This window comes from Aphis gossypii, chromosome 1, assembly GCF_020184175.1.
Source record: "Aphis gossypii isolate Hap1 chromosome 1, ASM2018417v2, whole genome shotgun sequence".
NCBI lineage: Eukaryota > Metazoa > Arthropoda > Insecta > Hemiptera > Aphididae > Aphis > Aphis gossypii.
In genome coordinates this window covers 80,480,199-80,504,042 of record NC_065530.1, presented here as the reverse complement: position 1 = coordinate 80,504,042, position 23,844 = coordinate 80,480,199, and the positions used below count along the sequence as shown (strand labels likewise).

Below are 23,844 nucleotides of genomic sequence, written 5' to 3'. Positions count from 1 at the left end.
TTTTATAAATATATATAATTTTTTATTTTTTTGTTTTTACAATAAAATTATATTAACATGTACACCTTCGGGCAACAGCAGCAATAATTTACAGCGGTTAGAAAATTCCATCCCGTTGAATTTTATGCTCCATTCCATTCCGTATTCTTATTCTTACGTCAGCGATGATAGTTTTTATTTTTTTTGTTTTTGATATTATTGCTGAATCAGCGTGTCTCGTCAGTATGATTTGGGTTTCATTTTTTCACAAAATCGTTGATCGTCCTTAGCGGATAGACTTGCGTGAATGGGTTGTAAGGTTTGTAGAAGTTTTGCTTTATCAAGTTCTGTTGGACATCAGCTTTCAATATGACCACACCTGTCAATGATCAAAGGAATATTAGTACAAAAAACATAAAATTATTAACCGATCAATATAATATATATTATGATATGTCAGGATTTACATCATATTGTAGTATTGTATAAAAAATACTAAACGTTAAACGCAAGCTTTGACTTTTTAAAATGTTATTTGTCAGAGACGTCTAAATGCGTGTGGCTTGAATATATGTATATATTATAGACAATAATGAAGGGAGAAGAAAATACTACCGTGTGCGATCGCAAGAAGTATGGAGTGTGAGCACTGAGCATATAATGGGGAACCACCACGTGGAAATTGTCACATAAGTCATAGGTCATATTTAAACGGTATTATCAGATTTAAAAAAATATATTTATTTTTTAGTAATTCATTAGAGCTCCAAATGAAATATAAATATCAACCTATATACTTTAAGGCTTAACTGTATTTTATTATTATCATTATTATGAACTAAGACGTTTTGCTGTAAGTCATCGCCGTCGTTGTCCCGGCCTGGGTTCTACACGGTATACACCATAACGCATGCTCGCACAATATGCTAATTATACTACTTTTAATCTTCATTGCGACTAACTTCGATGATAACGATAGGGAGAAATACTTATTATTGTTATTTCCAAACGACTACGATGACTATTCGAATCCATTTTGGAACCGTCCCCGAAAGAGAGAACAATGTCATCAACAGAGACAGATATACATAAAGACAGATGCACGAATAGATGATGATGTGGCGTCATGGTGTATATGTATAGATGGGTGATACACGCCTAACGTGTTCCAGAAGGATACGCAATAATAACTGCGACGGTGCACGTGCGATTTGTATCGGAAAGAACATTCAACATACAGCGATTTCCGCGACCGCATTGGTCCGAGATGGTATACAGTCGATAACCGAAGAGATACTTCTAAATATTTTATGTATATATATATATATATATATATATAGGTATATATATACACATAAAGCGACTATAGAGTATAGAGAGAAAGAGAGACCGCTCGTAGTCTATCACGCGTTACAACAGTTTTACGTGATTATTCGACGACGACCGCGATAATATCATGTTTTATCATAATATATATATATGGCTGGTAGTCGGTACAATAGAAGTTCGACTACAATATCCTCGGGACGATCTTTGTACGTATACGTAGGTGTTAGGTCCCGGTTTGATGGTTACAAATTGTTTGAAAATGTTGTTTTATTTTCATTTTTGATTACCTTCTCTGAAATGTTAACAGTCTACATTGACTACAATCGTTTAATCTCTCTCTCTATTTCTATACATATATATATATAATGACTAGTACTCGTAGTTTGTTGTGATATTGACTTAGTTATATATTAAAGTATAGCTTATACGCTTTTAGTTACAGAATCATTTTAACGTGTCGATTTTTATGGTTGTATAAATCCGTAATAATTGGAATTTATATTGCGCAATGTTAATGAAGTAACACAAATATAATAATTCATTTGTTTCTGTGATTCTGCCTTGATTATTATTGTTATAATATTATATAAACCATCCGTTTTAAAAATGCCAATCTATAAAGAGGCGATGAATGAAACTCAAATCATACGATTAAGGTTGATGATTAGGTGTAGATTAGAAAATTGCACGGTGAACCATGTAGAACACCTATCTCATACTGTACGGTCGTTATTTTTATTTTATTTTCAAAATTTAGATCGTTTTATCGAGTAGAAAATTGAATTGCATTTCGGTAACGTCATAAAATTTGATGTTATATGGTACCTAGGTATAAAATATATATCTAAATACATATCCCGTTTGGTTTTTCGTAACTTATTTTTTTTATTATATAGTCGGTATAAAGATACCTATATATTGTATAATACGTGTTAAAAATATCGGCATTAAATCGGATACGATGTTTCGTGTCAAACAGTAGTAGAGGCAAGTTTTTATGACAATGGAAGTCATAAAAAATATGGCACAGTAGTTTATTTTTAACGAGCTTACCGGTGGGATTCACTTTGACCTTGATCTTTGTCTGTGGAGACAGTACTCCGTAGTCGACATCTTCGTACAAATCCTGCGGACGACAAAAATATCGTATAATAATAATAATAATAAGAGGGCTGTGCAAATGATTTTAAAAGTGCGTTTTACTTGTATTCTGTATCCTGTGGGTGACAGCAGACCCATTTCATGCAACGCCACAGCCACGTCGGACGGCGTACCGTCAGTCCTGCGGTTGACGAAGGCGAGTGCGTACGAGAAGTAGTTCTCGAAAATCGGTGTAACCGGCCGGGCCCATATTTCGATGCCTTTGTGCTGTAATAATAATCAACGTGATTGTTATTGATTTAAATAATTAAAACGTGTTGTTTAAAAGTCGTTTTATCCCCCCTCCCTATTTATGTGGCATATTATTATATATAATTCACAACAATTATTAATAAGATATCGACGGGCTACCTATCATGCATTGTTTAATTCAATGGCGCACAACAATACCTGGCTATACATCTGCATATTTTGTTATATAATTTACTGAAAATTAGGATTTTTGACGTTTAGTTACGTAGGTATTTAAGCTGTTAGATAATAAAATTATTCATTTCCGTCGAAATCAAATATGTATATCTATATACCCACAGCACCTAATATAAAATATTTTATATTAATTAATTTTTTTAAATTTTTTTTTCTGACAAAATTTAAAATTACTTCCTATTTTCTTTGTCTATAGTATATCGTACGAAAAAAAACTCTTCATCGGATAATTACTTGTAAAATTATAGTTTACGAGACAATTTAATTGTAAGTATAGGTATATACTATATATTCGTATAGTATATATTTTATAATATGATTTTTTGAGTAAGTACCGACTTATTGTAAAATTATTGAACATTTGCACAAGAATGTTTTTACGTCGTTATTTTACGACTATATTTAACTACGATTAAGTTAAATTTAAAACAAGTACTACCTATCTAATGCATAATGGATATTTTGCAAAACGGTACAAATTTCAATTTTTTCTACACGTAAAAAGAGTTTATTTTTCTCATAATTACTTCATTATACTTCTTATTTTGCTCTCCATTAAAATTCTATAACCAAATGTTTTATTATTTATGTATTTTATATTTTAATATATTAATATGTTGTAAATCAAATTATAACTTGATTAAAAATTAAATGAAAAAAAATGTATAATTATTTTTAATTAATAATTGATAAAAAAAAATGTAAAATAAATATTTTTAGTAAAATTTAAATACCTAGAATAAAGTACCTATATAGTTGTATTGATGCATAATTTTCTTGTTTATTTAGTTTTTAGGGAAGTGAAATTTAGAACATTTTTATAGGCTTTCACCTTGTGGTCAAAATACACAATTCCGTGAGAATAACCATTTTTTACAATGTATAACAAATACTCATGCATAACCATCATATTATATATTATATGTGTATGTGTGTGTGTGCGTGTTTTATTACGCCACATATGTAGTTTAATACGTAAATGTTATAAATAATTATAATTATATTATGTACTACGTAATCGCCGATGAGTTTATAAGTAAATAGTATAGTATAATAAATACCGTACGGAGTAGGTGTTTTTACAAAAACAAAACCAACGTTTTCCTTTTTAAACTAATTTTCTGAGTTTAAAGAAGGTTTTGTTGGATAAAGGAATTGCGTAGGTATGATAAATACAAGACGTGGGCAAAATGTTTGTATACTGACCTTGTAAATCCTGCGGCCCTGAATTCCCAATTTATCTTGATCGATGGCTATGATTTTTTTGTTTTGTAAAATCGCTTTGTACTCGGGTCTAATGGTCCTCAAGTCGACTGACATGAGCAGCGGAGCGGCGAGTATGGCCCATATGGCCATCTGCACCTTACTCTGTTCGTAGCTCAAACCAAAGTTTCCAATGATCAACTGCAAAAAAGACGAAGAGGGAAATTTTAGTTTTTTTAGTTATACTATTTGTTTTTTTTTTGTATTTGTTAGTGTATACTATTTTTTGTACAAAATATATCTATTTGTATAATATTATGTATAAAGGGCTCAAGGACAAACGATAAATTTCTTATAAGGGAGAGTATAAGAGTTCGTCTTAATAAGTGAATAGTATCCTGTATCATAGCATTTGAACTTCATAATCTATATACAATACATATAAATCTATAACATTTCAAATTTAAAAGAAATATTACCATGTCCGGATCGTTCCAATGTCCGGGAGCTGCGTTGGCCGCAATGACGTCTTGGTTGTCGCCGTAGTAATCGATGATGCTCTCCACGCTAGCCCACGAGTCTTGGATATCGTCAAAGTTTCTCCATAAGTTGCATCTTGATGTTATAGCCGAATAGTTGGGCTAGACACACGATTTAAATAAATAATAATAAAGTTAATTTGAATATTTTGTTGTCACAATGATATATTATTCTACAGCTGCTGATGAACACCATCAACATAATTAAATATTTGTTATGAAATGAGGATCTAAAAACTAATACACGCAGTTATATAAAATTATCTAATAATCCTATATTTGAATAATATTACAAAATAAAAATAGTATGAATGGGTTTATCATTAAATATAATAATAGTAAAACTAATACAATATTAATAATATTAACTAATAACCATATTATCATTATCGTAAATTTATATTCTTAAAAATAATTTATTCACTGTATAAACAGTAAAGATAAAAGCTTTCGGGGATCTGTCCTAATCAACCCCCTTTTCAATTTCCTTCCTGTGTATTAACGCTGTAGTTATCGAAAACCGTAGCGCTATCTACGGAAGACTTTCAGCTTTTAGTGAATACCTTGTACGTGTTTATAGAGGGCGGAAATGCACCGAAAAATGATTTAAATTTTATACTGTCACAAAACCCAACGAATTTACTATAAATTTAAATTTATAATAATATAATATTATAGGAAATATTAATCATTACTTATATTCATTAGTAATAATTTAAATTAATAATATATATTATGTAGTTGTAGGAAATAATATAACATTAATGTAACAAAAAAGTACGTAAGAAGGATTTGTAACGAATTAACGAAAACGGGTTCGTTCTACGTAAACACGAATAAAAGTAAGTTTGTAATACATTATCACAAATATTTGACGATACAAATGTCTAAATTATGTTATGGGTAAAACGTCTGATTACATATTGTATGTATAACTAGCAAATAAAGTGGTGTGGTAGAGTTTAGTCCGGAAGTCGGAACCAAACATACAATTGTGTATTACCTACTGCGATGTGTGAAACGACTTACATCATTTCTATTTGAAAATTTTACTGTATTTCGGTAATGAAAAAATTACAGATGTTATACATTTATGCTAGAATATTATTTGTACAGAAACTAGGTTTCAAGATCGTTTCCAATCGTTTATCGGGTGACATTTATGCAGACATGACACTGTCTAAACGTATATACGCGACTATTATTATTATATATGTTTCACTTGCATACGAAGAACAAGTGCATAACTATATGCGGTCTAGTTAATTCCGCTAGGCTTTAACTCCACATTACATATTATCTCATGCGCATAAACGGGATAAAAATAATATAGTTGATAATTTAAAGGTGTAGTGTAATACCTAAGTAGCCATATACGGGCAATAACACGGAATCGAACATGCGACTGGCAAACGAAATTACATAAATACACCACACCTGGGCACTACATTATTATATATTTTATGTACCACAACAACCTGACTGCGCACGTTACACATAACGATAATCACAATAATGATTTTTGTGCGTTTTGCTAAGACTACTCTCGTAGTCCGGAGGCTTTGTATATTACCGCGATTTCAGACAATTTTCACGGTTACCCAACTATTATACGTATATACATTGTACATACTACATATGTATATATATAGAAAATAAATAATACATATATAACACGACGACATGTCTCGAACTACACTTTCTATATAAAATTTAGACAAGTGTCGAGTGTTAACCGCTTGGAGGCCGGGCGGTGGTCGTTATTCGTATAATATCGACCGTTGCTCCCCCTCCCAAAACCGTTTGCCGCGTGCGCGGATGCCCGGAGGGATACGACAATATAATAATAACGATAATATTATTATCATTAGAAAGAACGACTAAAAAACTTCTAGTATGATTACGAACTATTATATATATAGCATTATGTATGACACGCGGACGGGTCGCCCGACAGTAGCGGCGTATTTTCATAATGAACCGCCGCCAGTCACACGAAATAGTCGTCTCCCCTTGTCAACCGACGTATAATAAAAAATATACGATCCGCCGCCTGTCCGTTATAATATAATAATAAATAGCAATTATAACGAAATCGTAGTAACTCTTTAAAAATATTATAACACTCGCAATCTCAGTATGGTCGTCGTATACTATCGTATATCAACAATTATTTGTCGCGCACGTCACTTGCCGAGTAGGTAGTGGTAGGTGTGTACATAATATAAATGCATGATAAAGGTATATATTTCGAAATACCTATTATGTGCAACAACAGGTGTTGCCTGTAAACATAATTTGGTGTGCACATTGAATTTTTCCGGAAAAAATTAAAACCAAAATCTCAGAAAATGAGGATAAGGTAATCGACATCCTGTTTCTACGAGTTATTTATAATATTGTTATCCGATATAGCGTAACATGCCGGCGAGGACTGATGAAACAAAACGAAAATATTTTCGCTCGCTCGATCCCTTCAAAAACTGTTGGCCACTCCACTGATTATGAATGTATAAGTATTAATAACATTAACTAAACAATATAAAATTATGCTGTATGTCTTCTACTCACTTGTAATCCTGCGTACGTCTGGTAAACTGGCCAACTGCACGAGTATACCATGGCTCTGCCAGTCTTGTTCAGGTGGTATCCGAATTCACTATAACCTGTACAGGGCGAAAATATAAAAGATGTGTAAAAACAATGTATCTGCCATCCAGGGTCATATCCCTGCAGACGGGGGATTGATATAGTTTAATACAACTCTTCCTACGGAGACCTCAAATTCTAAACGTCTCACTTTAATCATATTATCTTAAATTTATTATATATTTGTGTCTGATGTTAAATGGACATTTTTTTTCAAAATAGATGCAATAATAAATAAAAAACAAGGTTTAATATCCTTTTAAGATGGAATCTCCCCCTACAAATATGCCAAATCGTAAGATGATAAATATATAATATATATATAACCTAATTAGAGTGAACTCTTCTACGATATAATAACAGTAGTTATTATTGTCATATAATTTATCATCATTATGTTTTATACCTTGGTCCATGTCTTTGGGCAGCGAGTAACAGCCATCCAGTTTGACGAAATCTACGTTCCATTCGGCGAACGTGAACGCGTCTACTTCGAGAGATCCCAAGATTCCTGGATAGCCAGCACATGTGAAGTTACCATAATCTTCATAAATACCGAACTTCAATCCTCGTGAATGAATCTATGTACAAACAAGAGCAGAAAATATATTATTACATTATGTGACGACGCATCGGTGTTTAGAATAATCATTGCATATTTTTGATGCCTCACCACGTTACCCGCACCCCTCTTTTCATACGCACACTTTTATCATATTTTATCATATTATTATATTCAAGACTGGGCAAATTGATGATTTTTTTTTAATTCGTTAAGTTAAGTTGTTTTAAAATAATAAAGTTAAGTTAAAAGTTATTCATATTTTTTTTCGTTAACTTAGAAAATAAAGCAACTTAACTTAGTTTAAAGTTAAAATTTTTTAATTTGCAAAATAAAAAAATTCCAAACACATAAGGATGTGTATTAGTTAGTTTTTTTTTATGTCCAAGAAAATTACTGGGGAAATTTAAAATGATACATCAAAGTATTATTTTAGCTATCAAAAAACCTACTTTTCTAAAATCCTCATTAAAAAATTTGTATTATTCTTTGGACAAAAATTAACTTATTTAGATATTTTTGAATAAAATTAATTTGAAGTTAACATATTAATCTTAAAAAAGTAACTCTTTAAGTTAAAAGTTAATTTGAAATAAAAGTAACGAGTTAATTAATTTAATTAAAATTAACTTAACGTTTTAATTTAATTTTAACTTTTAGTTCATTAATGCCAAGCTTTGATTATATTATTGTGTTTGAGTTAAAATCTAATATAAAATATTAAGGTATAAAAGGTATTAATATACCTACTGTAATACGTAACACCGAATGAAACGCAATAGACCGATAATATTAAAAGATTCGACATCGTTTTATTCTTTATATATTTTAAGTTTTTCGAAAGTCGTTATTTGCTACTCTATTGTCATTGGATATAATATAGTGCAATTATGTGATACTCAAAGTGTTGTTGTTTTTTTTAATAAATAAAAAAAATCTATTTCACTTGTTCTAAAACAACACTGCAGGGCACTGACATATTGTTAAGAACTATTATATATATAAGTATTTATTATACTATATACTCTAATATAATTTTTCCGCGTTAAGTATATATATTGTTTATATAATTATGTGTAAGCATAATAATGTATATATAATACGAGTACAAAACAATTTTCAAAGAAATTGAAAATATTGAGATGCGTAATATTATGACGTGTATGAACTGTGCGGTTAAACTGTGAACATTAAAATATCATTAAGTATAATATGACGAAACTTTCACCGAAATTATTGTCATGAATATTATCTGTAATGCAGAATTTTATTGATATTGCACATCGTGTATGAAATGTGTGGGTGGAGCAAGGGTCTTCATCAACCCAAAATAGAGCAATATACTATAAATAAACGAACTATATGCATTATGTATAATATTACGTAGGTAACGAGTCTAATGGCTATAAAAGACTTTCGTTTTATTACTCACAATGGTACTGATAGAACTGTCCTGTTGTATGATATAATATACTTCATTACTGTCTATATAACTAGCACATACACATAGAATTTAAATCCTAATGTATATTATACTATGCAGGGTGTCTCTCCGTACGTGACCTAGTATTGCACTGCATCCACCCACTAATATAAATATGTAATGTAAACTTACTCTTCTACCTGTTATGCATCATACACCAGTCGAAACATTACGATTTAGATAACTATTTTAATACTCGTTAGTTGTTGAAATAAATACCTAATCAATCACACTTTAAAGAATCTTGCATTGATTTTAAAATTTAAAATAATATATTTTTTTATAATTTTTATGGATAGCGTCGTTTATTATAATACATGTAGTTTATATTTCAATACAAATAATATGTATTTTATGGAGAATTAGTTTTGAAAACGAGGAGTTTAAAAAATTACGTTATGGTTCATTCCAGTATAATAAATAAATACAGCAACTAGCCTAGCATATTTTTTTTTTGCACTTATAACTTACATATAGATATCATGTACCTAGTTAGTTATCGTACAATGTGTCAATGTATTTATTAAGGTATTAATAACTTTTAAATCGTGATTTGCACGAGAACCGTGCCTAAATTATTTATCATTGTATATGTATAAATACTGAATTACTTTTATTGAAATTAAAGAACTATAATAATAACATATGTAATAATGACTAATCCCATATTATATTAAATTGTAAATAATATGTTTAAAAAACATTTAAACGCTCTTCAAACTAGGTTATTAAATTTGCGATAATTATTTTTTTTCTTTTACAGACAACCATTGTTAAGAGTTTAAAACGCATATTATGTACCTGTATTTATATACGCCTATTGACCCAGATGACCTAATGAAAAAATGTAAGTGTTAAATTGTCTTTATCTATTATCGGTATTCTGTTTAATTATCATAAGAATACGCATTGGTATAACGAGTCAATAATGTTTTCATAACAATCTATACGTATAATTAATAATAATTATTAATATTATTATCACTATTGCGCATTTATAAACAATAATGCATGAGATAAACCAATACAGCGTCATAACGAGCGTTGAAAAGCTTTTAGAATGTTATAATTATTGAACATATACGAATTCTGTTAAAATATATATTTACTATTTGGCATTAATAAGGTTGGATAACCGTTTGAAAAATTTAATATCATGTAAAAACTTAAGTTGAAAGTGCATATTACTTATATAGATTGTAGATAACCATTAGCCAGAACTGGAAGGTTAGTTTACGTGTAAATGGTGTAAAGAAATAGCGCTAAACTTGTCAAATGTTAAGAGCTTCACGACTAAAAGCGTTTCAAAAGTTGTATACGTAAAACACAGAGAAGAAAGGAGGTTAAGTAACTCGAGTAGGTGTTTTGAAAAGTGATTAAAATCCACAAGTCTTAGTGTTGACTTTTAAATATTTTATTTGCTCAATTACTATTCTATGACAATTATAGCGCTGTCGGCTGTGAAAACGCAGCTTAAACGTCGTCTTAAACGAACCACCTCTACTAAAGTACTAACTCCAGTCGAGATAAGGCGTGCTACTTATTATACAATTATTATTACATTAGACGCGCGCAATGAAATCGAATACATCAAAATTTAAAGTTCACGATTATGATTCATTGAGTGTAAGTATAATAACATAGTTGGGTACTTGTATCGAAAAGAAAGATAATTTGCACGCGCAATTCGTTTGTCTACCATCGTATAAATATAATACCTTATAAAATTATGCAGGAGAGTATCATTAATTTAATTCTTCAAGCGCGTGATAATTATACGGATTTAAGTAACTATTCAACAACGTTAGCATGTTGTATTGTATATGAATCGGGTGGTATCGGATTTTTATTATTGGAAAAAAAATGTGTATACCGAAAGTAAAAGATACGAAAAAGTTGTATTTTATACTCTACTTATCTATATTAAAAATGGCCGTCACTTATCCACACAATTAAAGTCATAAGTGGTTTACTTAAACATAATATTATAGACTTTTGTTGTAGGCGTTGTAGTTGTGTTCATATTTTATATACCTAGGTTTAATTTTACCTCAAACATCGGTACGTATTGGGAATGTTGTCTGACACTGTTCCTGTTGCACCTGTCGTCGTTACTATTATTATTATTGTTATTGTTATCGTTATTATTGTTATTACTATAAATGAAGTATTATGATTAATATAATGGTCGTTGCGTTGAGCAATACGGTGCGTAAAAAGATTAGGTACTATAACGACTGTGTTATATGAACGAAAATTTGTTATTACTGAAGTACCTACTTTTCGTTTGCACAATTCAATAATTACTGAAAATATTTTAATAATTAATATACGACATACGTGACTCGAAATTCATCGGTTAAATGATCGATTTGCGTGTGTTAAGTAGTCACTGTATAACTATATACATTATACAGATTACTATATAATGTATTTGAGTTTATATTATTATGTTTATTATAGTAAAAGACTGAACAGATTGTTGCCATTTATCGTTGAAAAAGATTGCATAAAGAATGACGAATATTTCGAATAAGATACCTACCAACGCACATCACACGTCCTGTCGTCGTAACAGTTTTTTTTTTCAAATTAGTCGCATCATTGTCACGCCCTGGTTAAAATTATTTTTTTTTGCTCTTATTGTTAATAAATTTTCATTACTTTTTTCAGTTAAAAATTGACATTCCCCATTGTTTTATAACATATATATTACATATGTACATTGTACACTACATGTACGAGTAGCATAATTTGGCTTTCAAACTATATTAGGTATACCTATACGTATACACACAATTAGTAATTACTGCACTAGATATAATAACAACATCTTGAGTAATTAATGCATACAACATATATATTATGTACAAATAATAAACACATAAAACTCAGTTAATTGATAATAAGGGCAAACGTGAGTTAAATTGTTGTAGTTATATTATAATTAATAATTCAATGTAGAAATTGAGAAAGACAATAAAATATGTAATGGAATTTTTTTTTCACTCTATTCGTGCGTTAACGTCTTAAGTATTATGTAAGACAATATTCTATAATAATGTTAATGTATATACATAATTCATAAATGAGATAATATTAAAATCGCTCGAAAAAGAATTTTTTTCAAGTCGTGAACCGTTAAACACGTTTTATTAAAGTGGCGTAGTTATTAAAAAAAATCGATAGAACCATTAAAAGAATCATAATTAATGTACGCTTGCATGTTTAACAAACAAATCGTGAAATTAATAATAATTAGAACGTATTTTACACGTCTAGTACTTAGTATAAGAATGGTCAAAAGTTATTCGATTTGTACAGACTGCAATAATTGAAGATATACAAAAAAAAAAAAAAATAAAAGTAAACCACAGACACATTATCGTAACCTAAATTCTAACAATTTAATTTAATGTAGAAACATTCGTTCGTGTATGGATTTCAATCTTTTAAAAGTGCATTAATTTTACTTCATCGATATATTTTGGCGGCTATTGGTTACGAATTTTGAATTATAAATTATATATATTGTTATGTTCAAAAGCTTAACATAATATCTTTACATATAGACTAAAATGGAATACTAAGTTTTATCTTTTTATTCGCTCTCATATAAAAGTTTAAGTTATGTAATATGTAATAAATAAAATACAATAAAATGAAATACGAACTTTATCCTCTCTGTATACATAATAATCACCAGTGTCGTAGCAAACTTTGAGACTATAATACTTTGTGCAATTATTCTTTATAAATGGTTATAAATTTGAGATTTTGTTCGAAACTGAGAACAATAAAAATGTAACACTAATATTAATGATTTTTTTTTACTCCAAACAATATTATATACCTTTATCGTCACTAATCAAGGATGTGTGACCGATATTGGATACGAACCATTATAATATACACTAAAACGTCGATTATATTTAGATTTATTAGGACATGGAAACAGTTTTATGAAACAAGAATAACAAATACGATACATGTGACGATAAGTAATTTACAAGTTAACGAATTGTTATTACTTCAAATACAACAATGGAAATAGAAGCATAGTAAGTAATTACAAAAATAAAATTTTGAAAAAAGACGTTCGATTTGCATATTTTATACAATTTTTATTCTTATTTTCAGTTGCTTAATTTGGTAGGGCAATAGTTTTATTTTTATGTATCTTTAACCTAGGTAGGTATATTAAGAACATTTTATTTCACTAAAACCGCTAAGATTTAATTATTTTAATTTTTAATTGAATAAGATTGTACAATATAATATTGTTTCATGATACTTTTAGTAGATTATGAAAGTTTAATATTAAATCTCAAATTTTTACATAAAGTCAATTATTTATATTTTTTTACGATATTATAATATATCGTATTAATTTTATATAGCTATCTCGTTATCTGAATTTGTAGGCGTGTACTCAATACTCATTATTATACAAAAACCTTTAATACATTTATAGTGCATAAACCGTAAATTATCACTATTTAATGGATAATAAGTATATAAGTTGTGTAGGCAAGTACTCACGTATTCGGATAGGTCAGCCATTCCTCTGGGGAACCGTTTAGCATCAGGCTGTAGTCTACCGTCGTACGTCCTTGCAAAGTCCAACCAACAGTCATCCACATTTATGTACTCATAGCCGACAGCAGCGTACCCTTCGGATATCACAAGGTCTGTCATGGTCCTAAAGAGTTTCTCGCTGTATACAAACACAAAACAGACAATGATAATACAACATTTGACTTTGAATCATTATTATATTTATTATACGAAAATATAATAATATTATAATTTAAAACGAAAAAGCACGCACAATATAAGTTTTATAATATCAGTAATACTTTTTGTACTTTTATTAACATAAAGTCTTTTATGTATTCGTACTTTAAGTATACATATTTTTTGTGAAAATCTCTCTTCGTCATAATATGGTATTAGGTGTACTTAAAATTTTCGAAAATTTCATATTATACCACATCGTTTTTTCAATTACCAAGGTTTTTATAACTTTTGAATACATTTTGTACACAAACTTGGCGTACTCTAGAAGTAATTGCTTTCGAGTAATTATTAAATGAGTTAATTTTTAAACATGCAAACATATTATAGATTCTGTAATAAGATTATTCTCTTGGCAAGTATTAATTATATCGGCTCCAGCATATAATATATACGCAAAATATAGACAATGAAGTTCATAGTAATTTCTGCTATTTATCTAGCTACATATAATTACACGGACAACCTTACTGTTGTATATTATTATAACGTCCTGTACAATATATATAATAACACTTTGTTCTCAGTCGTCTTGATGAAATCGATTTATAACTTTTTTTTTGTTGAGTTCACAGTCATAATTCGACTCTTTGGATAATAACTGAGCAACGTGATGTTTAAAAGTGTCAACACTCAGTCTACAAAACAATAAGTGTGTGTATTGCACGCAGCGGGTGTACGCTATTTTATATAAATCTTTACTTTTCAACCGAGGCACTTGATTGAGTTTAATGGCGTTATTTGCACCGAATTCGACCCACAAGATTATTTATACTATAGATAAATAGAATTAATAATTCGTCACCAATTTTGTACTGGAGTGGTAATTGGTTTTCCAAAAACGTTAATGTATCGCGTAGATTATATATGTGTACAAAGCACGGTCGAAATTGATTATTCGTAGTTTATTTTGAATTACTTCCGTATGACCGTTTTCTGTTCACCAAGTCGGAAATTCCACTGGATATTATTGGATCAATTTAAAATGTCAGAGTTGAAATTAACTATATTATTTATTAAACCTATACTAGGTATATATATTAGTATATCCATAGAACAAAATTCAATTTCGTTTTTCGTAAAAATAATAGTTAATAGACGTTATCGAGTATAACATGAAACAATACATTAGTGTAAATTAATAATAAATGATAAATAAAACTCTGTGCAATATACATACTTGAACAAATTGTAAAACAAACTTTTAAATAATATTTTGACGAAAAATTAAGAACAAGAAGACAATGTTTTCATTATGATCTAAATGATAACTATATTTTCTAATTTAAGTACAATATAATAATTTTTTAATTTTTTATTAACGTATTTCCGTCGTCAACGCTGACATAATCAAGTGCAAGAACTAGTGTTTGTCAGTTTGTCACTATACAACTCGATGTGTCTGGCGTTTCCGTAGCATGCGATACACAAAATTAATCTAGCGTATATAGCGACCTAGAACCACCACAAAAACCCCAAAATAATAATAATAATAATAATAATCTGTCTGTAATAATAATTTCAATGATGTGTGCGCATACCATTTTGCTGTCACTTTAGTCTGTATAACAATAATCAATAAGGAGGACACACGAGCGTTGTTGTTGTTGTTATTATTATAATTTTATAAAAGGAGAATTCGAACACTTTGTGTATGACGTCTATAATGTTATTATATATATTTATCCAGTTCGGTTCAAGGTCTGAGTTCGACCCTACAACGCGATTAAGTGCGACATAATAGTCTGCCACGGTGCGTTCTTTCCATGCCCTTTTCGTGTCGAAAAAAACAGTAACAAAAACTAGGTTTTCTAAGAATGTTTCAGGAACAGAGTTCAACCGGCCGCAGCGTGTGGTACCGAATCGTGACTGCACCATATATATGCACTTTTTTTTGACTAATTCCAATCGAAGAGGTCCCCGTCCAAAATAATCATTACGGCGGAACATGCGTAAAACCTGAACGTAAAACTGAGAAGAAAAAAAATACGAAAACAAAAGGAATACTATTCCATATCAAAGAGTTCTCCGACTGCATCATAATATATAGGCAGCTAAACTATGTACTATATACAACTATGTAGATAGCATATATGTTTGAAATATTCTGATTTCCATAGTTGATTTAAAATTTGATGGGATCGAAAATGGTACCCATAATACGTAAGTATTCAGTATTAACCTTTAAATAATGAAATCAAGCTTTTATTTTTGATTTACAATAGTACAGCAGCATAAAAAATCGTCTCAACTTGTTCAATGTGTAATAATCATTCCTTACTCGTACCCTTATAATAAAGACCCTTAAAAATAGTTGAAATAGATGAAAATAAAATTATGATGACCGACCACGTTAATCATCCGACATCCACCTCATTGGAAATATGGTCATCCCCGCGGATACCGAGGTCTCCTCTTGGCCCTATTGAGTCGTTGTTATTTTTTTATTCTACGCATAAATTTCAAAAAGATATTTCAAAACTCATCAACGACCGCTGAATTTTTTCATTCCGAATAATAAATATCGTGTAACGGCTCCACGTAATATACTACCATATTGATTTCTGCTGACTCCACACGACCACACAGTAACTTTTACCATATTCACCATTAATTGTGTAAAACAGTTCATATCCTTATAAACATTTAAGGGGGCGAACTATAAAACGCACATACATCGTGTACAATATATATTATAAATCTATACATAGTATACATACCAACCCACGCACGTTTTTGTCGTGATCTCTTTTTTTTTTTACTTAAAATCGTGACGTCGAGCCAGTCAATGTGTTATTATTAAGTATTTGTTACGTACCTATACGAACGCAGAGATAAAAATAATTATAGATATTTTTACTATCGGTAAACCACAGGAGGGATATATTGTATGTAGGTGCAAATATGCAATATACAGCTGCAATACCAGTTTTCTGGGCCAGATCGTAGGGCAGAACAATCGATTCCCTGTTTGTGTCTTAAACATAATAATACATATATATATATTGCAGCCTCTCGGTATCGGTACGTTGCGTAACCGAATAACATTTAGCAGATCGCGATTGTTTCCTTCATCAGTAATCGTTACACGACGATTTACGTACCTTGACAAATTCAGTAGATGAGAAAAAAATCTGATGACAAAATCTAGGCTAATTATTGCAATAAAAAAAATAAACGACATCATTTATTCACAATTATTTATATATATATATATAGGTAGGTAGGTAGGTTGTATAAAACGTCTAGATAATATACTTGAATTGCTGCATGCAGGCTGGACTATAGTTTTGAGTTTCGGGGCATCATTGTTGTAGAGTTGAGTGCACTATACATATATCTATACTTTGTAGCCTCCACATTGACGACGAGGATATTACGATTAAAACGTGCTTTTGGCTCATTAATTCAAATTATCTTCAACCCATAATTATTAATTAGCAGTTTTTACCGAATTTCCGAGGACGAATGTCATGAACGCATTGTTTTCGTTGTTGTAATGTGTTCTTGTACTTGATACATTATTTGTACTTGGTGCATCCTCAATCGGATATAATAACTACCGTAGGAATTATTATACATACACATATATCACAATATGTATCTGGCCTTGACTTTTGTTACGTCTGATTTTTAACTAGTTTACAATTTGACGAGGTTGCGCATGGAGTATTTTGTTGTGCTATTGGTGTTTTCGGCTACTGTCGTCTGCAGTAGACAAGAGCCGCCGCCCGTTCTATTATCATTTATATGAAACTGTGCATAATGCATAATATAATGACTAATAATTGGTGATCGGCATTTAACGTACATAATATTATATTAATGCAATAGCTGCTGATTGTCACCTTTCATTGATTTCGTGGTTTGTTTCCGTTTAGTTGACGTAGATTACCACAATAAACACGGTACCTATTGGTTTCTAGTGAGAAATTTCTGTTTGGAAAGTATCGAAAATTATAATGTTGGCAAATCCGAAAAAAAGAAATTTTAGAAAAAAGCTAACAATAATATCATTGACATCTGAACACGCAATTGACAAAATTAGATAACCTATTTACGATGATCAGGGAACGCGTAATATTAAATTACATTTTGTGTAATTTATTAGATACACAGTATTCAATTTAAAAAATAATTTCGCTCTTCGAGTTATATTAAATTCACTTTAATATTCATCTAATGATAATTAACATCCGGATAGAAATCTAGTAGTATTTAAATTATTATAAAATATTGTTGATTCTATTTGACCAGTAAAAATAAACATAACCGAATAACCGATTAATATAAGTAATAACTAATAAGCTACTAAGTGTTTGCATTACGATTTGGTCTATAAACATACCACATTACCACAAACTTATTTGTGTCTTATAAAATCTTAATAGCATATTATTTAGTTTTTATTTATTTATATTATGAACTATTAATGTTACCTTATACAATTGTCAGGATCGTTTTTGCAATCAGTATTGCATCTAAATCTCTCCCACGCTAACCATCCCATAGGAGGTGTCCTAGCTAAACCGTTTTCCAGACAAAAACTGCTTGTCAGCAATTGGAACACCGTTAATGCTGTTATCCATTGATAAGCTGCCATATTGTTATCTGCGAATATAACAAAATCATGTACCATTAATTACGCGGTATTTTTTTTTTTTTTTTACATAAAAATATTATAAAATGTTGTCAGTCAAATAAGGATGGTTTTAATATTTAAAATTTATTTTTAAATAATACTTACTAAAAGTTTAGAGTTTAGGGTGTTAAAACATTCTTAATGATTTAACTGTATAAAATATTATGTAATAAATGATTACATTGTGTCATTGTATATATTATTACTTCATTATAATAAACCAACTATCAATTTTAGGAAATGTATATTATTTAAACAAAGATATCATTATATTGTAAAATATTTTATTCAAAACACTTACTTCGTACCACTCAATCACTCGACAACTATACATTTTTTGTAAGCATTATCAGGTTGTATCGTAAATTCCAATGTATGAGATGCGGGGTTTAAAAGGTTATACAATTTGAATAGAAAGCTAAACGTGTCATTTATATTATATGTATTGAAAGTTCGGAAAATATAAACAAATATTTTTAAGTTAACTATATTATATTAAAGTTTGTGTAAATAAAAACTTAACATTTAAAGTTGATCAAACGTAAATTGTAGCATTATTATAACTTAATTACCTTTATTATGCATATTATAAGTCATATATCGAAATTGAATAAACTTATGAGTTATGACTAATTATTACATTATGTAATAAGTATAATAAGTAATTACTAATGATAGTAATATAACCAATATTTTTAAAATATTCAAAAAAATCTGCAAATCTATAAGCTATGTTAGGTTTATATCTATGTTTATAATAGGCAGTGTAGGGATAAAATATAGAATTATATTAAAATTAATATTTAAAAAAAATATGTTAACAGTTTGAAATTGAAAAAATTAATTAATAAAAAAAAGAATAAATTTAATCCGATATTCATTTTATTATATAATAAAATAAATATTATCTACTAATGAAGTAATATATGTTCACTGAACCAATCGACTGCATTTAACCGGTTATATTACATTTGAAGGTTACAAATTGAATTGATCATCAGTTAATCATTTAATAACTTTAAACTTTAAAATGATTTGTAAATATGTCATATATATATAGTTTAGAAATATAAATACAAAATCGGATTACTTATAGATTGATTAGTTTTAATTTTAAGTACGAATGTAATAATAGCAAATGTTTAAAAATATTAAAATTGTACAATTATTATAGTATGCTTCAGACTTAAAATTCATAGGTTAGGTTACTATTACTATTAAAAGTACTGGTTACCATTAATACATAGAACTAGATAAGGGCATTGATATTTTGGTTATAAAACATCATATACTTTAATAATTCCTTGCTTCAAAGATGAATTTAATCTATTATAGTTATAACAAATTCGTATAAATAATAGTACAGGAAATGTGAATTGTGCTAAAATTATAATACGCTATTTGTTATTATATATAGGTAAACAAACTAGCTGAAAATCACATTTTTATGAAAATGGTTTCTTATTGTTCTTAAACCTAATCGACTAGCTATTGAGCATCTAGTGCAATGATATCCTTTGGAATAAAGACGACGATTAGACGTGGTTTACAGAAAAAGTTGAACTAACGTGAAAATTATTTTTTCCGTGGTGACAGGTGACGTTGTTTATAGTCGCAGCTGACACGTTTTTACTGAGTATTTCCTGCATCTCATTAAAATATAGCTAAGAAAATAATGCAAAAATCTTTTCAAAAAAATATAGTATAATAGTTTAATGCTAACGTTTTCGTTAAATCGCGGTCATTGATCACATGTTTTTTTTTGAAAATCAATAGTAATATAGATAAACAAACGATACACCTGCATAAAGAAAATATAAATAAAACTGTCTCTGGTGGCTAGAACAAATGTTTTATTTTTAACGCTTGTCAAAGTTCCGAAGAATGAAACTTTATGGACTTGAAACTTTCTCTATTTCTAAATTGGGCCTAGATAAATGCCGAGTATAATATTTCATCGAGAACTATGCAAGAAGTATAACACAAATTATTTCGTTCAAATGTCGGTCATTTTCACACATATCAAAGCGTATATTAGTTATACCATGTGGTGCTTGCATCTTACAAATTATAAGTAGTTACTATGTAGGTCTATAGAATGTAACAACTCGAACGGTGCGAGCGTTAATATTTTAAAACTAATTCATTTACAGAGGATGGTTTTTTTTCTAATCTAAAATTATAATAGAAGTGTAATAGTACTTGAATCATGAAGATGAAAAAAAAGACGTAGAGCAGAACTTAAAAGGACAACGCTCCTCTGATCACATAGTGGCGATTTTAAAGAACTAGCTAATCCTAACTGGTCTGGCATTCATACTCATTACTCAATATATGAAAATAAATTGATTGTTTTATTTAGTTAACTGAAAGTATAAAAACATCAATGACTTTGTACATTTATTATTTCTGTTAAACACGTAACAAACGTGTTAATTTATATAGATGAAGGGGAGGGGCAAAATAATTGTTCCAAGGGCAGAAAAATTCTAAATATGCAGGCTAGGGGATTTATGGAATGATAATATTATTTTATATTATAAAATAAGCCATAATAATATTTTCATTGGTAGTATGGCCATCGGATATCGACGAGTTTTTCGATATAACACGATAAATATTTCGAATAAATTATAGGAAATAACCACACATAATATACATAGTGTATATTTGTACAAGTATTATGCAGCAGTTTTTCAGCTAGGTTAGCTAAGATGATATGTTACCTAAGGGTGACATGGATCCAGCTTAGGGGTGACACGAAAAATCAACGAGAAAAGAAAAATAAATACATTTTTGTGAAAAAAATCATATTAATATTAACGTTTAAAACGTTTTTTTTTTGTGTACTGTAATTTTTTTTTTTTTTTTTTTTAATAATAGAATAATTTTAAAATGTACAGTTAAGGTTGTTTATTATTTTGATATGTTAGGGTAACGCATTGTTTGATTCTAGTGGTTAAAGCTGACATGAATCAAAAAAGGTTGAGAACTACTGACGTAAAGTATAATATTCGTATATATCAGCTAATATTAAATTAAATGTTATATATTAAAAAATATAATAAGTATACCTACACTTAACGTTTGTATTATTATGGGAGATAGATATATAGTGACAATGACATTAATGTGCGTGAGGGGTAAATGGCTCAATTCGGGTTCATCAAGTAGATAATAACTGTCTCGATTTCGTCGTCGTAGCCAATCATTTATTTTAATAGGTAGTTCGTGATTCGAGTTGAGCGCTGAAGTCGGTGGGGTGAGTTGTCCGGAATAGAAACGTAAAAAGAAACATCATGTTTTAAATTCGAGGGTTAGGAATGGAAATCAATCTACTTATAACAAAAACGTTGTAACCGTTTGGCAGGTTAGTTTATACGATATATATCATGTACCTGGCACCTCTAATATGTACGGTTTTTACCTGATGATAAGTAATCGTGCGGAGAAGTCGGCTGTCGCTGCTCCTCTTGCAGACGGGTGCGCGAATCGTATTCTATTCGCGCCGGACGTGTGTGTGTTTTTGTGTAAAGTTTCCAAGTTCAACCACTCATATCCGCCAAAAGAAACGTTTTGGAATGTCTTCGGTGGTCCGTTACTCCGGGTTCCATATATCGTATGTTATAATAATATCGATCACTATAATTCAACAATGTCCACGCACATCGTCTTCCGGCGTCGTCGTGTAGTGTCCACTCCGTCTGCGTTGTATAATGATATTCCTTCTGCTCTTACCGTTATACGACGCCGTCGCCGTGCCGCGATATTAAAATTATGTCGCCGCCGTTTTTTTTGTGCGAATCGCGTACAATTATTTGACTGTATTATAATTGTTCTTATTAATGCCAAGAGACGTCTGACAGCGTGTGTGCTTTCGCGACGACTGTCGTGTCGGTTCGCAACGAGCTATAGTGTGATGCGTGCGGCGGCGACTGTGGCGCGCGCGTGTTCACCGGACTGGTTCGAGGACCCGCTCGGCGGCGGCGCGGTGGTTCGTCTCCCCGCCTCCACCGCCACCGCATCGTGGTATAGATGAGTTTTCTGTGCGAAAACTCCTAAAAATCAAAGTCCTTGGACAATCCCACAATTTTTTTTCTCTATTTTGCAGCCACCGACACGTACGTGTACGCGGGTTTTTTTTTATTAAATTTTTATTTATATCGGTGCCGTTCACCGACGACCGGTTTTCCATTTATAATGTGTTCGAGAAGAAGATAATATTATTTTAATGTGTCGAAAATAAGAAAAAAAATGCATACCAATCCTGACGAACAATAATGAGTAATAACTTAATCGCATCTCTGGCGCATATAATATGTAAGTACATACAATTTAGGTACCTATAATATGTATATACGTATAGGACATATTACAGGTAGGTACTTGGTATTTTGATATTTGCGTGTATAACGCGCTGTCTGCATGTATATACCTATATATGTTTTGCGCAAGGGTACTCGATCTATATGGGTAGAGTTATAAATAGTTGTGTATACTATATATTTTATACGTACCTTTCTCGCAACAGACGTATATCCTTGGATTTTAAATTTTAAATTGCTATGATTATACGTTTTTTATTTATTTTTTTAATTTAATGCCCGTAATTTACTCATTGCTCTTATACAGATATATTTAATATACATATTTATTATGAGTTTAACTGTCGTCGTCGTCATTATCCGGAAAACAATCATTTCGTTTCGCCTACCCCGAAGCAACGAGAGAGATCGTGTGTTATACTTGTATTCATTTAATATAATACAATATCATCACGGGACCCATCGTTAATTTCATCATGTATATGTACATGTGTGTGAGTGTATAGTGTATACTCTTTACTTATTATTACTCTAAACGTCTACCTACACATAAAGCCCGAACCAATCGCGAGTACCTTGTAGGCATGATGAGTACTTTTTAAAATGTAGGTATATAGTTTCTTTAAAAACTGCCTCTAATGATTATACCTACGTGCGTAAGTTAGTTTTACAAGTGATGTGTGAATAATGCAAAAAACAAAAACGACAATTTTCGCAATTTTTTTTTATCATTATTCGACAATAAT

The 23,844-nt window shown here is 30.0% G+C and overlaps 1 protein-coding gene across 1 annotated transcript; it reads right to left on the bottom strand.

The window, feature by feature from the left end:
• Positions 1-22,707, bottom strand: LOC114129670 (alpha-N-acetylgalactosaminidase). Its single transcript, XM_050196907.1, has 10 exons — positions 22,201-22,707; positions 18,571-18,742; positions 13,877-14,051; positions 7,696-7,870; positions 7,212-7,306; positions 4,581-4,742; positions 4,105-4,302; positions 2,512-2,676; positions 2,362-2,434; positions 1-358 (listed from the first exon to the last, which is right to left on the bottom strand). Exons 2-10 carry the CDS (start codon positions 18,732-18,734, stop codon positions 237-239), a joined length of 1,329 nt encoding a protein of 442 aa, XP_050052864.1. The 5' UTR covers positions 18,735-18,742; positions 22,201-22,707; the 3' UTR covers positions 1-236.
• Between the last annotated feature and the right edge of the window lie 1,137 nt (positions 22,708-23,844).